The sequence below is a fragment of the Chelon labrosus genome, assembly GCF_963514085.1.
Source record: "Chelon labrosus genome assembly, chromosome: 15".
Lineage (NCBI taxonomy): Eukaryota > Metazoa > Chordata > Actinopteri > Mugiliformes > Mugilidae > Chelon > Chelon labrosus.
In genome coordinates this window covers 6,614,886-6,634,537 of record NC_140348.1, presented here as the reverse complement: position 1 = coordinate 6,634,537, position 19,652 = coordinate 6,614,886, and the positions used below count along the sequence as shown (strand labels likewise).

The 19,652-nt window shown below is 40.2% G+C and overlaps 1 protein-coding gene across 1 annotated transcript in view; it reads right to left on the bottom strand.

Moving 5' to 3' along the window:
• The window catches only part of LOC311500446 (contactin-associated protein-like 4), a 73,915-nt gene extending 59,412 nt beyond the window's left edge, over positions 1-14,503 (bottom strand). The window contains exon 1 of the mRNA XM_084561859.1: positions 14,285-14,503. Coding sequence (XP_084417985.1) covers positions 14,285-14,369 — 85 coding nt within the window. The 5' untranslated portion in view covers positions 14,370-14,503. The remainder of the gene's footprint in view (positions 1-14,284) is intronic.
• Between the last annotated feature and the right edge of the window lie 5,149 nt (positions 14,504-19,652).

Genomic DNA, 19,652 nt, shown 5'->3' with positions numbered 1-19,652 from the left:
TATATGGCTACTGTATATATACTGTACATGAGAAGGAATAGGAATAGGACCTGTGGTTTCATTACACTGTAATTAATTGTATGAGATTGCAAATTAAAATGGGGGGAAAACATTTTTTGTACCCTTTCACTTACTATAACATAGCGAAATCCAGAGAGAGTGGGGATTGCAATAAAAGTTCTATGCTCATGCTATGTAAATTTACATTTTTTTGTGTGTAGTTGTCATTTTAATCCAGAGTCATTTAACTGCTAACACTTGAAAAAGTACACTTGAGTAAAGCATCCTGTTATTTAGAGGCAGATACTAGAAAATTGCCAGATGTTTAAAGAAATAGTGTTAATAACAATTGCTGTGGTGTGTTACATTATGTTAACCCATGAACATGTGTTTCTATGGCTGGCTGTTAAACCGCCTAGAAACCCCTGTGTAAGTGTCACTTTAAGTTCACAGCTCCTCAGTAATTTCTTCTTCTGTGGTACCCCCTATATATTCTTTTGTTTTAATCATAATAACTATTCAGTCACTTTTGCTAGCTTAAAAGTCAATGTGTGTTAAGCTAACTTTCCTCTTGTCTTATATTTGCTTTATTCACATACAACCAGGAGCAAGCAAGCAGCGTGTTAGGTCCTCATTGACCCAACACAACGCAGAAGCCAAGTTACACTCACACCCCAGGGGTTTTAATTAATTAATTTATTTTTAATTTCCACTCAATGGATTACATTCTACCGAATAGGTTATTCTCAGCAACCTACAAAAATTTGATGGCAGGCTGTCTTTTTTTAACTATAAGTAAACAGATAAAGCTCTCAGGGTGGAAAGTGTTCAACTTCATTTCCTGACATTTGCGCAAAACATAAGAGGCAGAGTGGGGCTGTGTATGATCAGACTGGTCTGTTTTCAGCTCTGACCTGTGTTCCTACCTACCCACGTGTCTCTGGCTGCTGAAAGGAGCCTATTTGTCTAATGCTGAGGATCAACACAGCCACAGTCTGAATGCTGAGAAACAGTGTTTCAGACTCTTTATGTGCCAGTCATAAACACACCTGGCATGCTGGTACTGTCTGAGACTGAAGATTATCCAGGCAGAAAATGTCAGCCAATAGCTCAATATACTGTTCGTGTAGATACCAGTAAATATCAGAATCAAAGCTAAAACAAAGGCAGCTGGAAAATCTATTGATGGTCCAATTTAAACTTTGAGTATCAAAACGACTTTAAGAAAAACCAATAAGTAAGGGCTGTAACACGTCCAGCCACTGTTGTGCTGGGCATTGTCTTGCTGTTGATGGGTCTAGCTGTTGGTGGGTGGCTGTGACCCGAATTCTTTCATGCTGTTTCACGTGCTTCTTGCTGTTGGTGCAAATATTTCTGCAAATAACAAAGTCAAGAGTACACAAACAGAAGGTGCCTCTCATTTTGCATATTCACCTAATCTAGTCATACCAGTACAAATATTCCCACAGTGACAACTTCGTCTCAAATGAGCAAAACGTAGACCAACTGATCAACAGGATTCAGGGGAGGCCAGCTCTGTTCAACAGTTTGTAGTTCTCCCTAGCCTCCTACTTAACCAATAGTTGCTCTTCCGGTTTCCCCTTTTGAGCGATGAACACAGACTACCAAAATCTGCTAGTATGAAGATTTATTTCCTCTCACACAGGGGCAGAACTGGGCACTAGGCGGCTGTCGTCTTTACAGTGTGCTCAAGTGCAACTTTTTGGTTTAGATGACGCGATTAGTGAGACGATGCTAAGGTCCGTCTGACGCTGGGTTGGTGGATCTTAGCCTTTCGGACGAATGGCATTAATCAAGATTACACTGCTTAAAAATGCATACTAAGCACACCGCATGACTTGCAAACTTTCATGCTGTTTGAGCAGATAATACCAGGCTGGGTTCTAATGAACTGTCATTGCAGAAACCCAAAAGACATACAGATCTCGAGACAACGCTCATGAATGCAGCAAAAATTAACTGAAACCCTGAGACCATTTAGTTTGCAAAAGGCTAAGAATGTTTCTATAAATGTGATTATTTAACAAAAGCGCATAGAGAAAATAGAGATGAATATAAAAATGCCTGTTGGGTACAAATAAATAATAATAAAAAAAAACAGACCAAGAATAAAAAAAGTTAAAAATGGAAAAAAATGGGCTTCTGCTCTGAGCAGAAACTGCAAATGGTGGGAGCGCGCTGAGCCTCTGTGTGGCTGAGTATTTTAACAGTATAGAAGAGTATGCACACAATGCAGAACATTTTAAACCACAGGGAAGGCAGTAGTCCTCCCTTCTGGTGTTGATAATGTGTTCAGTGATGCATGTCCTTATTGTACTCACTGCCTCGCCCACATTTAATGTAGGACAAGGGTATTTAAATGCATAACCTTGGGAAGCTCAGAGTCTATAAGCTTTTGGCAGCATGTCAAGAGTGCCTCTTCATCACTAAAGCTTCTACAAACAGGTAACTGCCCTTTACTTGAGATAATAGACACAGTCACTCACAAAATGTACATATTATTGAGCTGATTAGATTACCAAGAAAGCTGTGGTCGATTGCGAAACCAACACCCAACACTGCAGTTCTAGAAAGGTTACAAAATCTGGCTGATGAGTAAGAAAGTCACAGATTAATTGCTGGCTTGGAGGGAGAGTCTACAGTCACTGTGCCTTTGAGCAAGGTATTTGATCCCCAACTCCCCCCAGTGAAGGGGAGAAAGTATAAAAGCAACAACAAAGAAAAGTCATTAGTGCATTGATGGAAGAGCTTGTTGATGGCCCTTGTTTGGCAGCTCATCAAATGCACATCAATTGCTGGAATGAAAAACAGCTGTTAGCTACCAGTCAATGATATTTAGATGAAAGTGACATTTTAGTCGCAGCAGGCCACTTTATTGTTTGTGCAGACATATTTCACATCTGAGAAAATAACTTCAGGGCACTGAGGCAGACAAATATCAAAAATAGTGCAACGCTGCATTTTGCCAGCAGAAGAATTTACACTGCGCAACATTACTGAAGCTGATAGCATGCTGAGGCCATGCAGGCGGTGTCTGTATTATCCAGGTGTGGTGCGTGTCGGAGATAAACAGCTGCTTTATCTCACCGCTAATGCTGGTGATGCAGATGTACAGCACGTCATAACAGCTTCATGTGACAGCTTCCCTCTCAGGGAGTTGTTAGAATTTGATCACCTGTCAAAAAGTTTGTCACTGATAATCAGCGTCTCTTCCTTCTGTCTTAATCTATTGATTCCCGAAGCAGTGACTCACAAGCGGATCAGGAAGTCATCCTAAATGGAGTGCAAGTTAATATCCAAGATTCTTGCTGTCTTAGTTTGAGCTCAGCATAACAGTTTTAAGAATTGGTTGTAGAGGATTGTCTTATCTGTGGAGCAGAAGAAATACAACTGAATTGTTTCACTGTTGTGTTGTATGCTGGGAAACCTTCCAGCGAAACATTGACATCAGCCGGATTATGTTGTTGAACACCTCTAAGACTGTTGTTAGTTTTCTTGATTTTCTCACTGTCTCAATAAGTTGCATCAGATTTTATGATCATAACAGACAATCCTCAAATGTCAAAAACAACTGAAATAACATCAGTCGAGATGTGAATGTGAGGGGAATGTTTAAATTAGCACCAGCTAGTGATTTTTATGTAAAAGAATGCACCAGTATCATGAGTCTATTCATAATTTGGATTTGGATACAGGAGGTGTGAGTTTTCTCAGCTGTGATGTGTAGATTTGTCTTTGAGTCTCTGGCAAGTTGCTGTTCTGAAACTGTACCATCAAATGACTTGAGAAGAAAGAAATCCTCAGTCGGAGCTGCAGGAGCGCTGTCATCTGTCTGCGCCGTCTCTTCCATCTCATTAGCTGAGTCATTAAATTGCTCGTCGGCCACTTTATCTCCGCAGCATCTTAAAGTTTTCGTCCTCCACTCAGCTTTGTCCTGCGGCATTCAATGTCAGCCACAGTCTTTAAGAAGTGTGACATTTGGACTGCGCTTACATTTACAGCGACTCTGCATCTGAGCTAATTACAGTATTCCTTGTGGCAGCCTGCAGAGTCGGAGGGAACAGATGGAGACTTACAGTCTAAAGGAAGGTAGAGAAGACAAAACAACCACGTAATGGAGCTAAATTATTTCTGAGTGCACCATATTGGCTCTGTTCATCGTGAATTATGTATGTTTGGGACATGGTTCAACTGTCAGCAGCTCTGTGATGAATCTAACAAGCCAGTGGCAATAAATGACAGATCAACAATATGCAGTATCATGCTGGAAAATGGGGTGGCAGAGAAGTACCCCAGGAAGCTTAGTGTTTAACCGAAGAGATGATGTTTCTGTTTTTAGGAAGAAAAACATGAAGATGTGTCTGTGCAACTAATGACTGATAAACACTGCATCGTCTTCACCACCACCTTAATTGGTGTCATTATTGTCTTAGTCTTCACATTCATTTTCACCCCTTTCTTCATTAACACCAAATTATCTTCTTTCATGTCATCATCATCCTTCTTCTTCCTTTTTATCCCTAGATGTCATCTTTATTATCGTCATCACCATCATCGCCAACTTCTTCCTCAAAAACAGCAAAATCTGTAGCCGGTCTTCCATTATCATCAGTTTCTTCATCATCTTAATTTTGCTCGTCACCTTTATCTTAATTTGCTCCTTCATCAGCACCAGATTTTTCTTTATCTTCTTCATTTTATTTGTCAGTAACATACTTTTTTGCTTATCACAATCCAATGTCATAATAATAATGTCATCTTCATCTTCATGTACATATTTATCTTCATTTGGTTCATCATCACGTTTCATCAAATTGTTTCTTCTTTACCTTCTTTTTTGTCATCATCTTCCTTTTCCATCATCATAATTATTCTTCATCTTGATTTTGTTCATCATTGTCATCATGTGTTACTTTATTTTCATCATGTTTTACTTCGTTATCCTCTTCATAAGTTAAAAGACATCTTTTAACTTTGTCTTCACATCATATTTTTGTTCATCTTCATCAACAACTTTTTCTTCATCTCCTCATGATTTTTCTTCCTTATCTTCTTTTTTCTTCATCATCATCATCATCACCATCATTATCGCCTCCATTTTAACTTGATAGAGGAATTTACAGTAATATTCATTTATGTATAACTTTGGTCACTTTCTCCATTTTCAGAACATTTTACCTCAGGTTGTCTTTATCATCCGAGAGATTCCTGTAGCTTGTTGAAATTCTCATAACAGGCTGTTTTCTACTACGAGGGTTTGAGTCGCTACAGATGAGGTGACAATCCAGGACCCTCTACCATGTAGTGACAGAGCGTTCTAACCTCAGAGGAGTTTGACAGATTCTTGGAACAGCTATAAGCCATGTAAGGTGGTGAGAGGACCCCGTGACGAATGAGTGTGTGTTTATGCGAAGCCAGTCATTCAGGGGTTTTGGCCTTGAGCAAATATCAGAGCGTCACTAACTCAGATGGATGGAATACAGCCCTCTGTCAGTTTTATCTTAACTACTTGTGGGTTAATAAATCTAGATTCTTGACTGACGCCACCAAGTGTACCCGACAGCTGCCACAGCCGTTTGTCGCCCTGACTTCATCAGCTCTCATTCATGGCTCCCGTTCTCTGAAAAACACATTTTCATAAATGACACTAAAGAAGAAATATGACGGGGATTCTCCTCGGCTTCCTTTCACTTTTCTCATATCCGACATCACAAACACAAAGTGTCTCATGAATCATTCATCGCCATCACGAGCTGTGGGGTTTTGCAAAAGAGCGCTCAACACGTTGGCACTAATTAGATTCAGAGGTATATGTTGCTATCAGGAAGACAGTGAAAGATATTGAATTATTCTGCTTGAATTGGGCAGCACAGTGGAAGGAAGGAAACTCCTGCTGTTAATTACAACACTTACGTTTTGTTTTCATAATTTTTTAAAGCTACTTGATGCCGAGTTTGATTTGTAGTAAACTCTATTAACGCCTGCCCAGCTGACATTTAGAGTTCTTCCTGCATAGGATGATCGACAAGAAGCAGAGTATGACATGAAACCTCTCCACTCAGTTCGACAAATTCTTGCCACATAAAAGCCCCCAGAGAACAGGGGATGAATTTCTCCAAAGTCAACAAGTATGAATGGCAGCAAATATCTTCTGAATAATCCAGAACAGATCAACACACAAAGAGATGACACACACACAGACAAAAGCAAAACTGTCTCCTAGACATGAAATTTTTGTACCTACAATATTTAGGTGGCGAAGTAGCCTCTGGCTGGATTACATTCAGAGATAAACATTTATTAGAAAAAGGCACCATATTTGGAAACTGCATTTAATACATTATCAGAGTGTTTCTGATCATAGCCTTTACAATTGTGTTGTATATTCTTCTCAGCCTGCAGAAAGGGACAGCCCCAGTTGGCTGAGAGGCAGGGTTCTGGTACTCTTTGTAAAGGTTCATCACAGGGTTAGAGCAAAGAGACAAACAACCACTCACACACAATTTAGAATTAACACTTAACCTCACAGATCTTTGTCATATTTTTGGAAAGTGGGAGGAAGCTGGAGCACCAAGGGAAAATCCACGTAGGCCCAACTCAGAACCTTCTTGCTGTAAGGCAACAGTGATAACCACTGCACCAAGACAATGTGCCAGTCTCTGCAAGCTTAAACAATCTTGTGGGAGGATAATGATGTGACAGTTTGTGTCTTTCTACTGTATGATACTGAGGCACCCTTCAGCTCTATGATAGCGCAGCCAGAGGAGATGGAGGTTTTCGCTTTTGAAGATGAGATTTCAGTCTGTCTCTCTGTGTCAGTCCTGTGATGGACTGGTGGCCTGTCCAGGCTGTATTGGGCTAAAAAAGCAGCCATTTACAGGATAAAGCCATCACTTGTCCTGTAATGAATGAATGAATGAGTGATTTGTTTCATTAAATGCTATAGCATGACAGAGTCATTTTGGGGCTTTTTTGGGTGGAGTAGTGTTCCAGTTAGCTGACTCATTGTGATTTGTTTATCAGATAAAAGGGCCATAATGACACCTCCGTTTATTGTATTTCCACATATTTAGAGGTGGTAGTGGTTTTCAGCCTTAAAGGCTGGAATACATGATTGGAAAATGACAATTTTGGCAAATGTTCCATGAAGCTGGAAATGAATTCAGCCAGCCAAGTGTTGAGGACTAAATGTGAAATGTGTTCAGCTACCTGAGCCCACCCCATATTACTTTGGGTCTATCTAGAGGCCTGTAACTTTGAGCACTGAGACTTAAACCTGCTCTTATCCCACAGGACATCATCTCCAAAGTCAGCCACTTCAGTATGACCAAGGAAGCCTCTTTCACTTGGTCTAACACTGAGCTGTGTATCTTTGCTCTCATAGCGACATTACTATTCAGAGACTTGTGCTTTGCCACAGAGTGAACGAACTTCTGTTGTGTTTGTTTTTCTCTTAATCAAAAAAAATTCTGTTTCCAACAAATCAGATATTGGAAGCGACAGCTGTTTCACTTTGGAAAATTACTATTTGGCTAATTCCCTTACAAAAGACCAAAGAATTAGATTTGGATATAAGAAGATGCCACATTTTGAATTCAAACAGCAGCCAAAATTGTCATGCTAAAACTGTTCAATTACAAACCTGTTTGGCTCCTATGACATGCTTGTCAACCTGTACACTTAAGTTGTTATATTTTGAATTTTCATGAAGTCATTAATCTTGAATATGCAAATAAAAGCTGTACTGGCCTACCGTGTCCAACATGTATAATGCAACCAAGGTAAAGAATAATTTTACATTTTGAATATACACACAAAGGCCTGAAACAGCACAAATTGTAATTTTGCACTACATTATTGAAGCTGCTTTGATTTTCATATGCATGTGGAACTCTATCATTTTACATTTTATAATATAACAGATAACAAGGTTGTTACAGGTGATTTAATTATCTTCTTGTAGAGTTTTGGATTGCAAATTTCTGGAATAACATGAATTTACAAAGAGCAAGTCTCTTTCGCAGTTATTTTATGCAATAATCCCAATGTATGCATATGTGATTCAATTCCATTTTATTTATATAGTGTCAATAGCATTTAAAATTGTCATAAGACGCTATACAAGACTGAAACTGCCACACCAAGCACCAAGACAACAGTGGCAAGGAAAAGCTCCCTTTTTGTTCCTTCCAGGCAAGAAGATCAATAAAGGCTCAACATCTATGGATTCTCTCTTTCGTACCTCTTCTAACGGGAAAAAAACAGCCAGCCTATGAATTGTACTCAGCTTTGTCTACCAATGAAGCCAATGTTTCTTTTCCAATGTTTCATTTGCACACTTATCTTCCTCGGAATGTTTCAACTCCGAGCAGAAAAGACACAAATCACACAAACATAAGGAGCAAAACACGGGTATACTATACATGGAAATCATTTTAACATGAGTGGCGAATCATTTGTTATCCAAACACACAAGCACACTAACCACATTTTTGGTCATTATGTGGGAACATACAGACACAGCCGCCTTGCTATTCCTTTTGTCAATGTCACACACTGCTATTTGCTTCTTATCAAAGTATGCACACACTCCACAGGCACACTGATAAAGGCACCTTTTCACACACACAGGCACATATGGACCGACACACAGGTTAGGACAGCAGTGGTATTATCTGTCATTAGGCTGCGATTAGAACACACACTTCGTTGACTCCATATCAGCTGAGAGAAGAGATAACAATCCCATGGGGGACAGGAGGGAGAGAGAGAGAGAGAAAGAGAGATCTTGCACTCTTTTGTGTTTCCTTAGTCTTGTGTGAACAGACATAGCAGCCGTGAAGCAGCAGCACTCTAAGTTGGGGGAATATTGTGCAGATGACTTGGGGAGATAGAACATTTTGTGCATTCAGCTAGACTCAATGGGTTCCCACAATCTGTAAGGGACAAATTTGCAAAATTTTGTACCTTTTTAGGAGTTGGAAAGCAAGATGGAAGTTGGGTGGTCCACAATCAAAAATGGAATTTAGGATCTATACGCATTGTGTTTTCATTAGCATTTATTTACAGAAGGAAGCGGGTCCTTTTCCACTTCCATTTCTACAGTACAAAACTAAACACTAGCTTTAGAGAGGGCCTGTCACATTTTTCAGGCTTTTAGTACCATCTTAAATCTTCTACAAGCTTGGAAGGGAAGGTGTAACAGAGGGGTATTCAGCTGTTTGCAATCTACAAACTAACAACTAGATTCCACTCAATTCTAAGCTCATGTAAAACCCAAATTACTTTGAGATCAGTCAAAACAATATTGTGACTTTGTCGCCACCTATCTGTAGTATCTAAAACATCAGGATATTTGAATTAAATCTAGGGTTGCCAACTCCCTGAAAAATAAATAAGGGAAACCTCATTGGCAGGGTGTGAGGAATTTTTTTTTAGCCCTTATTTGTGTGTGTGATCCGATTTTATAACAATTTGACTCGAATCTGAATTGAATTAGATGCATATTTTTGAGAGATATGAACACATGGAAAACAAATTATTATTCAACAATTTATTTTAATTACAAAATAACAAAATTAACAGAATGAAATAAATATCTTTCTTAAACAGAAACCTGTCCTGCTTAACTTAAAACTGTATAAATTAATTTAAAACAATGGAAAGCAAAGCATTCCTCTTGTAATAGTGCAATAAGAAAAGTGCAAACATAAAGTGTGAGGGAAAAGTTGTTGCTTTGTTGTCTTCCGGTATCTTCTTCGCAAGCGCCAGTACCTCGACCAATGAGATGAGCGGGATTCCCGCTGTCAGCTCATTGGTCACAGAGCAGGAGATGGCCTGGGAATAAATTTACCGTAAATTTTCATATAAAGCGCCATGTTATTCATTAATTCCATTGACATTTTACACACTATTTTGATTCTCACGGTAATACGGGACAAAGTGCATCCCGTTTCAGTTCAATACGTACGGGACGCAACCGCAACGCGTACATTTGTTTCTAAATACGGGACGATTCCGTTTTTCAAGGGATGGTTGGCAACCCTAGATAATACCACATATTACAAAACACTGATATACTACTGATTAAAAACTGTTAAGAAATACTGTAATTGAATAGCTTACCCCAGGGGCGTCCAAACCTTTTTCATTGAGAGCCATATACAGAAAAATACACAAAGGACTGGGCCACCCATTGCCTTTAGTGAATCACTGTTTTAAGAAGTCGCCATCTGAGAAAGGTTTCCCTTGTCAGGCTATGAGTTGAGCTCCCTCGTAGCTGGCTATTGTGGCATTTTCTTTTGTTTTGTTAGCACGGAAAAAATACTGTTGAGCTAGCAGTAGGATAGCTGCCGTTTGCTTAACTTTCTCTTCTCTCTCAGCACCAGTGTAGGACGTTTAGGTCTCATGTTTAGTTTGGTAGTGTCGTCATCCTTTATACTCTTTCATTACTGCAACAGTTTCATTGCAAATCAAACTGACACTTCCCCTTGACTTTCTATGAATAAATAGAATAACAATAATGTAAAATTTTATGCACTTACTTGCTATCTTGCGTTTTTTGGTCCTTCCATTTTTGGTCATCCATGGAATTTTTTTTCTTTGATTCATTTTGTTTTGTGGAGAAGCTGCCTTGTTGAAGACAGTAGCTCCACCTAGTGTTGAAACTAAGAAGTGCATTACAGTCAAGTGCAAGTTTCATGTGTGGGCCATATTCCATTATATTTTTAGAATTTGCTAAAATTTGGAAATTAAAAATGGACCACTAGCCGTAGTTGGCCGTAGTTTGAACACCCCTGGCTTACCCCTTTATGACTTGATAATGCTACGGTAAATGTTTGGTTAGGTTTAGGTACAACAACAACAACATTATCAGGTTTTAGGAAAGATATGACTAGGTCTGGCAGGTTAAAGTTAAATGTGAACTTGGCCATCTCACCGTAGGCAGTGCACTCATTTGACGTTTGCAGTTTACATTTGGCTGCAGTGTTCTCTCAATACACCTAAATAATAATAATAATAATACTACATTTTATTTAAAAGCGCTTTTCAAGATACTCAAAGACACTTTACATAAAAAGAACATCAAATCAGCAAAACAGTGTGAAATAGAACACTAAAAACACAATAGACTAAGCTAAACATTAAAAGCAATTTTAAAAAGGTGTGTTTTTGTCAGAGATTTGAATGTAGGAAGGTCGGTACAGTCGCGGATGTGTTTGGGGTGAGAGTTCCAGAGGGAGGGGGCAGCTGCAGAGAAGGCTCTGTTGCCCCAGGTTCGGTGCTTGGTCCTGAGTGGTGGAGTATCAACTCCATATCTCGGTCTACGTGCTCTGCTGAGCTTCTGCCGGTTTCTAGCTCAGTTCTGCTCTTTCCACTTTGAGGATTTTTATGCAACATATCGTTCCTTTTCTTAGCTTGCTCATCCCAGATGATTGAGCAGCTGCTGTGGTGCTTCAGGAACAAATGAGACACAAACCAAATGAAACAGACCGCACCGTTTTGTACTTTGGTGTATAGCTTTGAATAACCAGAAATATAAATGTCTTATCATAAAAAAAGTTAACTTACAGACCTGTACAGATAGCCTGGTCGTTACCATCCTACGTTTCCGCCCGAAATTTGATTTCGGTCTGGCACGGAGTCTGGCCAAATTGCACTTCCGCGGTTCGCGTGTAACCGCGCCAATCAGCGAACAGTTGAGTGATGACGCGGAACTCGCATGCCGAGTTGCTTGTAGTCCAGCGAAGCTTGTAGTTCAACAGCATAGCAACAATGGCGACGGAGGAAGAGACGCTAGAAGCCATCCGCGAAGTTGTCTCAACTCTCGACAGCATCACGGAATTAAAACCAGAACAAGAGGCTTGTCTTGTCAATTTTATAAATGGCAAGGACGTCGTAGCTCTCCTTCCAACTGGCTTTGGGAAAAGTTTGATTTATTTAACTGGAAGCGGAAGTGGTAAGCGTAAGAGCCTGAACTCCGGCGCACAATGTACGTCATTATCAAACGTTGCTGATTGGTTAAGGGAACTCCAATGATTTTAAACCTCAAAATAAGCATCCGCCCATTACGGAGACAGATTCCTATTACATTGGGCCAGACCAGACTAACGTGCCAGACCGAAATCAAATTTCGGGCGGAAACGTAGGATGGTAACGACCAGGCTACTGTACAGAGTGACTTTTAATAGTCTGAACTGGTCTTGTCGTGATTTTGAGTCACTTGAAAGTACAGCATGTCACCAAACACATCACTGTACACAACCCTAAGAATATGGCACATTTATATCCGTGGCCATCGTTTTCCAAATTCTTGTGTCTGATTTGGCCAACCATTGCAAATAAAATGGTTAATTTAATTCAGGGTGAAGTCGCCTGCCTTCCATAGGTCACAAGCTCCAGTCTCCTGCATAAAAGTCAGACATACTGTACGCCCATGACCCACCCAGACCTTCACACGCTACACTACATATAAAGCACACTTGAGATGTGGGTTCATCTTATTCAAGGTAAATGGATATTTGTCAAAATATAACCAGTATTTTTACATTTATTTATTGACAAAAATCATTGCTGCCACTCGCTGATAAACATGATATGTCTGTTTCTATTTGTACTTTCATACTATTCCAGTTCGAAATGCAGAGCTATACTTCTATTCTCAGGTAAAATCTGACACTGGACTTTTTCCTTCTTTCCCTCTCTTGTAGAGTCTTTATGAGGAAAACCGGACTTGTCAGCTGTCAGAGGGCTCAAACAGTATGTCACTGAATGGTCTGTGCAGCCACCCACCTGCTGCTTCACCCCAAAAAGTACACAGTTAAGGCAGGGTCACAGTGACCAGCTGCAGACACAGAAGCGTCTGCCCTCTTGCCATAGCTTTACCTCCTTTGTTCGCTCTGACAAATAGCTCGAGTCAGACCTTGCCTGTGGCACTGGCTCAGCACTAACACAAAGTCAAATAAAATGTGGGGAGAGGTCTGGGCTTCGGAGATTATTAAGTGGATGATGTACTGTATGTTTGCTCTCTAAGAGGGCAGAAATGGGTTGCCAGCACAACTTATTGATTTGAGAGAGACAGATTCTTTTTCTTTTCATTTGGTTATAGTTTCTCACTCTAACCATTTCCTCCAGGGCAAAGAAAGCCCTTTATCTCCTTCATTTTACTCTTTCAAAGCCTATAATGTCATTGCGCCTCTCTTCCCGGTGGCTGTTGTCTTGTCAAGGGGAATATATACCTGATGTGGTAATGACTATCATTTATCTGTCCCACTCTGCGCCCACTGATTCCCTCAGTGGCATTTGGTTTTCTTAACTGTTACAAAGACATTATTTGCTTAAGCATGTTGACTAAACAATTTAATACAGCATCAACGCTAGGACAGAAATTGACTGACACCTACTGCATTTCACTGTGTCAGCCGTACTGTCACTGCTACAGCAGGGTTAAGCGCATGCAAACAGCTCCTATTCATAATGACATCTGCTGACATCTCCATGAACACCGTGCCTGTTTGGGACCCCACGGATGTAATGGCCAAAGCTTTTTGGGACATTTTCTCTTTCTGTAAGTGCAACTTAAGCGGTAGCTGCAGAGTTTGCAAATCATAAAGCTGCAGATTTTACTGATGCTGAGAAATTGTGCACGAGTGGCCAAAATGATTGAAAACCAACTAGGGAGCTGCAAATTGATATTTCCATCTCACAACAAAGTTAAGAAAATTCCAGCAAACTCACTTACTTTGAATTTGCAGTATTACTACAGTAAACCAGACACATAAACTGTGTGTACGGGCTTGTGTAAGCATTTTGGTCACTTATATCATCATGATTAAAACCTCAGAGAAGAAATAATTCAGCAGCTATTAAAGTATGAACACCTTGTTTAATAAAAAACAAGAAATACAGCTATACTTCATAAGTATGCTGCTCCATGAGAGCAGGTGCAGACCGAGTGCCTTGCTCAAATGGTTTATAAGCTGGGGGAGCATTAAAGTGCTTTCCCCCCACTTCTGCTTCTGCTTCAGACGCCGGCTTCCACTGTCAAACGTAAGCCAGTGCGTGTATGTTGATAATTGTATATTACATAAAATCAATGAATATATTTTGTCACCGTTCCATCATCCACAGGATGACATGCACAATACCTGTAGGACATCAGAGACTCCTAGACTTTTCCAGGCAGCAGAAGCTGAACAAGTAACTCATTTTTAGACATCTGAAAGTGAAATTCAACTGTACGTCAAATCACAGCATTACTCACCTGCTTTTGCTGGGCTGTATAAGCTGAGAAGTGTCAGGGCAACCTGTGCAATAATTCCCCAGACTTTTTTACTCCAAAGATCCATGATGAAGTGGAGGGATGTTGCAGAAAAGCCCAGCGAGGGATGGAGGGAGAAAGTCTACCTCTCCTCTCCACTCCACTCCTCTCTTATCCGCGCTCTCTCGCACTCCCTGGATCCCTGATGGATTTTGCACTACTGCATCCACAGCGCTCACCAACATCCGCCAGGCTCCGTGGAGATGGCTCCAGAAGCAAGGCTGCTCTCTGTTCAGCTGCACTCAGCAGAGTGAGGGGAAAGAAGAGAGGGAGAGAGAGTGAGGGAGAAAGAGAGAGGGAGTGAGGAAGAGAGACCTTTCATTACTGCCACTGCTCCGGTGCAAGGTGCCTTACTCATTTAAAGGACTTGACGACTTTATGGTGAGCCAAAATCCTTCAACAGAAAACCCACTGCAGGCTACACTATTCTGCTCTGAAAATGTTGGGGAAAAGAGTCATCATAGGTCCCATTAGGCTCCGGGCTGCTGCTCACAGTCTGTTTGTCATCGTCTAATGCAGCAGTTCAGGTTGGCCGGCCAGGGAAGGGATCACTGCAATTCTGATTCTGATTCAGATTCAGATAACTTTATTCTTTCATTCATTCATTCATCTTCTGTAACTGCTTGTTCCTGTTAAGGGTCGCGGGGTCTGCTGGAACCTATCCCAGCTGTCATTGGGCGAGAGGCGGGGTACACCCTGGACAGGTCACCAGTCTATGGCAGGGCTGATAACTTTATCCCAACAATTCACTTGCAGCTTTTCGTGCATTCCATACACAGTCAATCAATCAATAAACAAACAAGCAAGCCAAGGAAACAATAAGTGCAAGGACACAAAATAATCAATCACAAAATCAGTGCTTATTAAGATTAATAAAATCAGTAGTAGAAATCCAGTAAATAAATAAATCCCATGGATAAATAAATCCAATAAATAAATAGATAAAACCTTAAAAAGTTCATCTAAATGAGTGTGGCCTGTGTTTAAAAGCTTTATAGCAGAAGGAATGAGAGACTTTACGTAATGATTTGTCGTACTGATGGGCACATTATAACAATGACCGTAAGGCAGCAATAAAAACTCGGCCGACAAAATGTGATCTGGTTGGCTAATTACTGATTTTGCTCTCTGAACGAATCGTTCCTCCCAGACTGTGGCCCAAATTCTTCTGCTTTTAGTGTCAGTAATTTTTGAACAGACTTTAACAATTGTGTTCAAGCTACTTTCCTCCCTCACAGACAACCCACTGAACCCACCGAGAGAGGATGCAGGAATTAAAACGATTATTCAAAATCTAATTGCAGGTTTCATTCTCTGTACTGTTACTGTGCCTTATCTCAGAGTACAGATTCACCACAAAACCACAAAGAGTTTCATCTCATCCTGTGAGAAGGGTGCAACGAAACTTGTGATCTTTCTCTTCCTTTATTTAAATCCTGATTTAAGTCTCTTTTTGACGACCTCGCCCAGAAGTGGAGTAAAATATAGTCACGGCCATTGATACAATACAGACACCATGAACCAGCTAAGACACTGTCAAAAACAATATGCAGTTTGGATGACATGTGTTTCCAAGTACATCCAAATTAGATGAAAACAAGAAAATTCAACAATAGGGCTATTTCAAAAGTCACATAAAATTGACTTGATCCAGTGAAAGTCATGACCTTTGACAATTTATTATTATTCTGAGTGGATAGTGCATTAGAAGGATTTTGTTGGTGTAATGTCCTTGTACCTCAGAGTGCAGACGATACTGATTTTGGTTTAACAAAAGTTTTGCCCACTGCTGAAAAAAAAAATCAAATAGTGCACGCTATTTGACTTCAGTATGTGACAGAATATTTGAGTTTCCAGACTTTGTGTTAAAAAATAAAACAATAATGATGTGATTTGAAATGTTTGCACATTTGAAAAGTCTGACATTGCTCGCTGTCTAACGCCCGTCCATCATTTGAAAGCACCACACAATAACAAGCTGAGCAAGTCATTTCTCTGTCCTAATTATGTTTTCACACACACACACACACTCTGGTTTTCTCATGCAACTACTGTGTAAATATCTCAGTGCAGTCTTTATCAGCATTTAATGCAATGCTTCCTGGATCTCGTCACCGCACTTGTTTCATCTGCCGTGATGGTTTAACACACAGCCACACAGGGAGGCTTTTCAGGAGCAGGGAGGCAGGCGGCATATAAATGAGGAAGAGTTGAGAGAAGAAAAGGAGCAGGGATAGAGACTTAAACCTCCTGCATCGTACTGGCTCTGGAGCTTTTGTTTTAAAAATTTAAGCAAGTAAAAATTAGCAGCCCACTCTCTTCGCATGACAAATCCACACCCTGTGGGTTTTGTGTATCTGTGAGACAAATTGGAGCAAAAGAGACTTAGCACACAGTATGCTAATCGCATCTTCATCTGTGGATTTCAAAAGGTTTCAGCTCAGCAAATTTGATTTGGGTGATAAGAAAATTGTGATTGCCGCTGTAGTTTCAGTGCCCGAGCTGACAATAAATATTTTCACGGGTAACATTTACTTAGCATGTACAAATAATTCTGTGTGTCGTCAACTGACTCACTGTCTACATAGTGATGTGGAAGGGGAACCATTCAGTGGACTCCTATCATTGCAGCGTTGGTCTCCAGACAGGGCTGGACTGGCCTTGGCATCTTGACCCAGACCGTCCCACCACAATCGATCACACTTCCATGAATATGTAAACACCTTGCAACTTCCTAAAAACCCCAAAGCCTTGTAATGAGTAAAAGGAAACTAAAAGGAAAAGATTTATTTGGGGGTTGCAAAACTGTATCTGTGTGTCCAGGAGGGAAAGAGAGTAGACGTGATAAATGGCTGATTGGATGATGGACATTTACCATACAAAGTAGTGTTGTAAACTTATAAAGTCAAAATGATGTATGTGTACTCTTGGATGAATTCTTAAAATGTGCATCTGTGCCTGACAGAGACAGAGAGTCAGAGAAAATGAGCAGATTCTTTGAGATAATTCTGATCAATGCTTTGTATAATAATCTGCATTTCAGGCAAAAGCTGCTTCCCAAACACAGTCCAAGGTCCCAATGGAGTACCATACACCTTTATAGCCCAATCAATAATGGCTCACTGTTAATGCCGTGATGTCTTTCCAACAAGACGACACAGATAGATTAAAAGATGCTTTTAATTCACCAGAAAAAAAGAGAACTATCAAATGAAGGCACACAATCTCAAGTGGACATGGTTATAAAAGATGTGCTGGAGCCAGCCCAATGTCAATTAAGAATAAAGCCAAATGCCCAATGTACCTAGTTTATGGACCAATCAGACAGAATCAGATCACTTTAGTGATCTTCCAACTCCTGTTGCACCATCATCATGTCTTTTTCATCTAATACTTTTTGTTGGTAAAGACCATTCTTCCTGAGCTGTACTTGGTGCCCACTGCTACTTTGTAAATGTTGTAAACATTGCTATGGGGTGACTTTACGTTTCTTACGTTTGCTGCATTCATGATGAGTCCATATGAACATCACCCCATCATGGATTCAGACTTTGTAAATGCCTACTACCAGCTGCTGACTTTTCCCCTCACAGAGCTTAAGTTGGAGTGCTGTTTTAGTTAGCTAGTTAATTAGATCAATTCACTTAACAAAACATCTTAATCTTAACAAATCTCACACAACAAAACATAACAAAAAAAAACTGTAAGGATCAAGGAGACTGTTAGGGACATTATTCAGAATTAGCATCTCACACACTCATATGAAATGCAACGCTCTCATACACACAAGTGACTAGCTCTCACATACACTTGTGAAAGGCTCTCATGGCTCGATCACTGTTGCATTAGACAGAGCTGAGATGGTCTCCACTGAGGCCAGTATATTGTTTAGTAAAGCAACATCTTCTGACTTGCATTTCTACCGAAATGCCTTCCGGTTCTGCTGAAATTTCACGTGTGTGAGCATTTCTATCTGTGTGTGAGACTGTTTCATATGTGTGTGTGTGGGATTCATATCATTTCACATGTGTGAAACACTCTCATAAGTGTGTCACTAGAGATAAATACCCATTTGCACTCACCACATCTTTTGGAGTTTTCTCTTTAGTTTTGACAAGACATCAAGTACATTGCCTGAATCCCAATGAAAGCTACAACGATCACACTCAGGGTGTAAATCTGTCACCACTAAATAGCTTGACAGCTATAATACTTTTTCCTGAATATAAACAACCACTCAATAACTGTTGTAGAACGTTTAACATTTTCCTGAACATTAACACTTAAACACTTTGCTTAATTGTCTGTGCATAGGGCAGACTACATCTTTGGAAAAAAAAAAAGTGTTTTCATTTGGCCCAAGTCCCATCCACTAACATAAAGGGGGTGGGACTTATGACCTACAGTGCAGCCAGCCACCAGGCTGCACTCCACATGCTTCACTTTTGAGGAGCTGTCATGGCGTCTATTTTTATCTATCCTCTCTCAAATAAATTTTCAGAGGTCATTAAGGTTCACGGATGGTAAGTTTGATCTGTGTATAAGTGAAAACTCTGACATTGTGCGTTTTATTTTGGTAAATTACAGCTTGTTGCCTTGACTTTGTCACTTAGCTTTGCAGCTGTGCGCAAGCCCCTCTGCAGCCTCTTGCCGGGTCTCGTTTTGTACAACTCATTTTTTATTTTGCATACCAAATGAAGCCAGCCAATGGCTGATGCACTCCCACTCTACTTCATATTCACAGCACACCTGCTGCAGGCTCCGTAGGGTTTGGGCTTTGGTCGAAACAGAAAATACTCTTGGATGTATGCTGTACCTGGTGAAAGAGAAAACATAGAAAATGATGTCTATCTACCTTAAATGTAAAAGTATTTTGTGGAGAATGTGGGCTTGAAACGATATGCAAGTATATCTTAAGCACATATTTAGTGAGAGATATTTATGTTGCTGTTGCCACGATCACAATCTGAACAAATCTGGGTAACAGAGTTTGCATGGGTACATAACATGTACAAATATTAGCAAAATTAATCCTTTGAAGCACACAGAGCAGTGTGAAGTGCAGACTCCAGGATTTTTATACATCAGAAGGATATATATGGTTGCACACTCAAACATGGATTCCCTAGAGTTTAATGTGGCCAACGTTTCACCAGACAGACCAGGTTTATCATCGCTTCACACAAGCCTTATTTATAAGTTGTGTTCATTCAGGTGTGCTCAAAGAGCTGTGAATTAGCCCTGCTAACTCCTATCAGTGCTCTTCAAAGAAGTGCAATTTTCCATGTGGCATAGCCATGAAGCATCATAA